Source organism: Diadema antillarum, unplaced genomic scaffold (genome assembly GCF_040938485.1).
Source record: "Diadema antillarum isolate AM-2024a unplaced genomic scaffold, OU_Dant_1.0 scf00000092, whole genome shotgun sequence".
In the NCBI taxonomy this organism is placed as follows: domain Eukaryota; kingdom Metazoa; phylum Echinodermata; class Echinoidea; order Diadematoida; family Diadematidae; genus Diadema; species Diadema antillarum.
The window spans coordinates 601,501-607,500 of record NW_027270981.1 but is presented as its reverse complement, the minus strand read 5'-3'; the positions used below and the strand labels follow the sequence as shown (position 1 = coordinate 607,500).

At 37.5% G+C, this 6,000-nt stretch overlaps 1 protein-coding gene across 1 annotated transcript in view; it reads right to left on the bottom strand.

The window, feature by feature from the left end:
- Nucleotides 1-4,306: 4,306 nt before the first annotated feature.
- LOC139718281 (minichromosome maintenance domain-containing protein 2-like) overlaps nucleotides 4,307-6,000 on the bottom strand; it is a 34,030-nt gene continuing 32,336 nt past the window's right edge. The window contains exons 21-22 of the mRNA XM_071629764.1: nucleotides 5,273-5,346; nucleotides 4,307-4,399 (exon numbers count right to left, since the gene is read on the bottom strand). Coding sequence (XP_071485865.1) covers nucleotides 4,307-4,399; nucleotides 5,273-5,346 — 167 coding nt within the window. The remainder of the gene's footprint in view (nucleotides 4,400-5,272; nucleotides 5,347-6,000) is intronic.

Sequence of the window (6,000 nt, the reverse complement as noted above, 5' to 3'; positions counted from 1 at the left end):
AGGTGTGCTTCTATTATGTTAACTGGCAATGTTATCTTTTATTATGAAGGATGGTGAGGCCAGGGGTAGTGGCTATACATCACCACAACAATATGACCAGTTTGTCAAGGTTAGCTACCCTGTAGTCACAGACACACATCCATTGCACATCTTTGGGATATTCAATATAAATATCTTCCTCATTACAATTGTATGACGACATGACCAAAGCCACAATACCACTAGTCTTTGTAGGGTACCCTCTCCCCTCACCATCAAATCCATCCAATCATACTGAAGCTTCTTTATTTCACTTCTTGCACATGCAATACCAGAATGCACTGCATATGAATAAACAAAGAAACAAAAAGCATGAAATTCCACCAAGACTTCATAATACAGTCAACCTTGCCTCAGTTAAATCTATTTTGACTGAAGAAATAGCTTTAAGTGAGAGAAAATTTGACTTGTGAGGGATTAAAATCAATACAATATAAAGAGAAGGGGACTTGAAAAGACAATCAACTCAGGCAATTATTTAACTTACGTGAGGTTGACTAAAGCACAGTTGACTGTTTACATTTCCCCCATAACATATCACTTCATGCTCCATACTCACAGTGTTGTCTGTTTAATACTGTTATCACACACCCAAAAAGTAAATCAACATACCTTTCAGTAGCCATTTTCAGCTCACTTGCTGCCTGTGCTCTTGATATCTACCCGTTGGACAGGAAGAACATCAAAACATTGAACCTTTAGACAACTTAGTGTGAGCACCCACTAAGTAGCTATATTTTGACAGAAATATCAAATGTGATATGCTACCCTAATTTTACCACTCTGTTCTTTTCACATTCCTTTTTTTTTATAACATGTGAGACACAGCTCCGACAATAACTTAAGATTCTTTCTTTTTTTTAAAGCATTTAAAGATATTCACAGTGGTTCATACAGAAAAAAAAAATAGCAGTAAGGCTGTATCTTTTTTATCTTGTTACAATATCTACTGCAAAAATCAGTGTGAATCAAATCTATACATCATCTGCATGGCAACCTTACAAGGGAAAAAAAGCAAGACAATAATAGTGTATTACAGGGAAACCCCGTTATAACGAGGTCAGTGGGACCACCAATTTCTCCTCGTTATAACCGGTACCTCGTTATAAACGTATGCATCTTCTTACCATTTTAATATGTGCAAATGAAAATGGAACCAGTAAAATCTCCTTGTTAAAAACGATATCTCGCTATATCCGAGCTCGTTCTAACGGGGTTTCCCTGTATTGTGTTAAATTCACATCATTGAAGCAAGGAGATGGTTATAGGAACTCCCTGATCAGAACTATTCGATTCTGTGAACATTACCTGGCATTGTGATTGCAGTGACCAAAATATATACCGGTAAGCCACTCCTGTTGTACAGTACATGTTCTACTTCAGTATGGAACACAACAGCCAATGTGCTATGATACTCCTTTGTATAATAACTGGATACCCGAGTACTCTCAACATGCATAGGGCAATATAGTGTAGTAATCACATTAACCTGTTGAGGACGGCCTGATTTTGCTACAAAACGCATTTCCCATAGACACCTGCCCGAGTATACTCGGGACTCGTCCTCAATGGGTTAACTGCTTCCATGCTGGAGATGTAGAGTGATATTCCAGTACTTAGCGGAAATAGAGACACTACACTCAGACACTTGTTTTCCCATCCGATAGTTATCTCTGCTCCTTTTAAAGGCACCAATTCAGTGACTACAACTCACCACCATCAGTCGCTCTATGTAAAGTTCATAAATATACATATATATATCACATTCACATCTCATTGTCCATGTATACACTGATGACTTTTACATTCTTTCATTTTCCCTCTCTAATCATGGCATAAAGTATCTCGATATTGCTTTCTCAAAATTGCATTGTACCACCTTTCTAAGAAATAAAAACTAAACTGCATAAATAGACCTCTCATTTGCATATACAATGTATATCATCGCCTGTATAAATATATACCTTTCTAGTTTTTCCACAGCAACCCTTATAAGACGATATTGCCAAGCATTTTACAGTAAAAGGCTTTTCCAGAAAGCTGATGAGCAGATGCAGAAAATTTGCAATTCTCGGCAATACACACAATTGGTGCTGACATAAATACACAAAGATGAATGTAACAGATAAAATGCACTTTATGTATGCCTTTCTATGCATCTTCTTGGCGTGAAATATTTCTTTATATTGAATGGCCTTCAAGCAAAGTGAATAATCCCAAAACATATACAGAAAACATGAATGCACTTAATGTAATCTGCCTTTCTAGGCACATTCTTGACATGAAATATTTCTTTATATTGAATGACCTTCAAGCAAAGTGAATAGTCCCAAAATATATACAGACAACAACAAATAAATATTTGAATGTTGACATTGAATGATATTGCATATACAAGCATTCAAGATGGTAAAGCGACTTTTCGCCACGTAAAGCACTCTCTACCCTAGACCCTAGAAAACACACACTAACGTCCTAAGCACCTTCTTGAATCATAAACACACTTTGATGAATCATTGCACACATGAATGAATCAAAACACCCCTTCGGGACAATCACCATTCTAACTTTCAATGAAGGCTGTTAAAATATACAGTCGCAAGAGCAGGGTTACACATGTTCTCGAATTGATAAATATAGGATACAATCATGGATTCTACCCTGAAACTGGCAAGATTTGCATTTTTTTTTTCTTGTACTTGACTAACTATTTAAAGGATGACATCAACATATATTGAAAAGCAACCAAAAATCACAAAAAATACACACAATTCTAAAGAAATGGACATAAATAAATACATAGATATAGGATTCAACATGAAGACTACTTTGACAATGAGTACTACACATGCTGTATTGCATGACTGAAACAAAAAGGAAACATGTTAACCACAGAATGAACCATCTCAGATTACCCCACCCCCACAACCATCTACAATTCTAACTCTAAACTGTTTATGTGCACAGGGGACTCAGTCACAAACATCTGTCTGATCACATAGAATAGACTGTTTCTGTAATTCATTACAATCTATGGATGTTTCTTTTGCCACAGCCTATATATATTAACGAAGCTTTTCATTAACCTGTTCCCTCATTATTAAAGTTCCATAGGCAGAAATTCACTTTATAGTTGTTGCTGGAAGGGCAAGACTCCACAAGCATTGTGGTTGTCGAGGGCCTTTCTTTTTTTTTGTGAACAAAGCATGCATGAAATCTGAATACATTACAGAACCAGTCTTTTGGAAGGCTCTAAGGGATATCGGGATATACATGCGTATCTGTGCATTTGAGAGTGCCAAACCAACTGACAGATACGATTTCGCACATCTTCTCTACGCATAGCATCACTCCACATGTCTACATTTCTAAGCATGTCCACAAAGAAAGAAAGAAAGACATGAATCAAACACAACTCACCCTGTCAATGCTTGTCCAGCAAGCAATCACAAAGAATACCTTCGAGTGAAAGACTTCATTAACAAAATCTACTAGGCTGGCACCTACCAACAGAAATTCACCAGTCTGCCAAAAGATACAAACTTTGTGAAACTATCCCATGTAAGACACTTCAAGTTTGATTGAGGCAACTATTGTTAACATTTTCATTCCCTGAAATCTTGGCACTTACGTGTGTATTGGAAAGAGTATCGAAAGGGTGTACTGCCACAAATTTCCATGTATAGGTATTAATAAATTGATACATTAATTCAGGACTAACACTCTGTGTTTGTGCAAAGTAACAAAGCCACTAAAAGGTGCATTTGTCATGCAAAAAATCTTGTTATCAATGGATTTCTCCATGCTAAGAACTTGAAAATTACTAATAAAAAAAAAAAAACTCTACAGAAACAAGTAAGAAATTGCAAAGACTGATCTAAATGTGTAAACAAGCTAATGACTTCATGAAAGTTCTTAAAAATCCGTATCAATTTTGTAGCAAGTTTAATCTAACAAGCATCAAAACAATTATACTTCAGACTACTTTTTTTTTTCACAATTACAACCCTCACACTGAAACATTGCTGTTTAGTTTGAAGAAGTGATAATAATCCACTTTTATCATAACCATTTGAATGCTCTAAGCTCCCATGAATTCTGACCAAAGCAAATTTCTGAATAATTACAACTTTGCTGCATTTTCCTATGGTATCATATTCATGAATCTGTGGGTCAGAGCCTTCTTTGTTTCTTGTATGGTTTCCCTCATGGCTGTAAACATGTGCCTTCATATGGTGGTTTGAAGGCTGATTTGGAAACATCTAGGTCAATCCTCGGGTCGCTGCAGAGTGAAGTCTGGATCATGGTTGCTGCAGAATCGGAGCAATTGTTGCTGGAACTGCTCCATGCGGAGATCATTCTACATGTGGGAACAAAGACACACACACAAAAAAAGGGTTAAAACAAATGATGATTGCTCATCACTGATCAAAAAATGAAGTTTAGTTAGGTCATTTAATTTTAGAGCAAGTGTACTAGCCAGGAGTAACAGAGAGATTTGGTAAAGTAGGCATATGCACAGAGTGCAGTAACAAACCACATAATTATGAGCATCATTTACAAAAAGCAGATCCATTTAACATGAGAAAAAGCAACAGATGTAACCACTCAAATATTTTTTAAAAAATGACAGGAAAACTTGGAAAATTTTGGGCTTGACGGCCTCAGTCTCACCTTTGTTTTCTATGGCAAAATCAGTTTGGCAATGGACTAAGCCCACCTCACACTACATGACACGAGGTTATAGGCCTACGACCTTACGACCATGAGACCAGGTCATGTGACCTGGCAATGCAAACTATGCAACCTGACCTTGAATAGGACCTGCAACCTGCCTCCAACACGCTGTAGCACACAGCGCGCGTGCAGCTAGCTAGCTATAAACGTACTATCGACCACTTGAAAAAATTCAACATGCCAAAACCTTCCGATCAGGTTGAGCAAGCTAGTCCTATAACCTGACACTTGGGTGTTTGGTGACATCAAACCAACAGTTAGAAGGTCGTAAGACCTCAGATTGTGTAATGGAAAGCGGGCTTTACTTTCAGCAAATGATGCCACCAAATAATATCAGGTAAATAGTTCTATGAAATAAAGTGACACAGAAACAGACAACAAGCACACACACACAAGTATGCTGTTATTGAGAACAAAGGTTGATTCAGAAAAAAAGTCCTTAGGATGTCTGCAAACAGGAATCAGAGAAACAAGTACCGGTACACAAGATTCTTACCTCAGGGCCCAGGTGTCCACCAACATTACCGTCCCTGAAATGGGGGAGAGGGTGTACATTCAGTGCAGAGTAACCTGGTATTGGAGAAAAAGACAGAAACAACTGTTGGTAAAGACTAACAAATGGTAATTCTCATTTGCTAATCATCATGGGAGATCAGGAGTCCCTTTCATACGCATGTCAGCAATCACTGCAGGGATTGTGGTTACTATAGTAACTGGCTTCAATGCTCAAAGCGGACTGGATGTTTCCTGACTGGATGTTTCCTGCTTATATCATTGTAGCTTGCGATAATTTAAAATACAAACATCTATGAGTAACAGGCCCCTTAAAGGGGAAGGCTAGTAACTGATCAGTGGGAATCAGTGGGAATGCTGGAGGATGATTGTTCCAATCATTGTGGGGTTCATTTAAAAGTACATTATATATTGATTGTGGTGTGAAAATTATTTGCTTCAGAATGGTCTCATATTCAAGCAATGTGCAGTTTAATGTTTCCAGGTTAGCGTCCCTGGTCAGTGACGGGGCATTAATCTGTACATTACTTGAATATGAGACCGTCCTGAAGCAAATAATTTTCACACAACAGTAGATATATAATGTACTCTTAAATGAATCCCACAAGGATTGGAACAATCATCCCTCAGTATTCCCACTGATTCCCACTGATCGGTTACTAGCCATCCCCTTTAAATGATTTCAGCAATTTGCTATATTATTTGAGATAC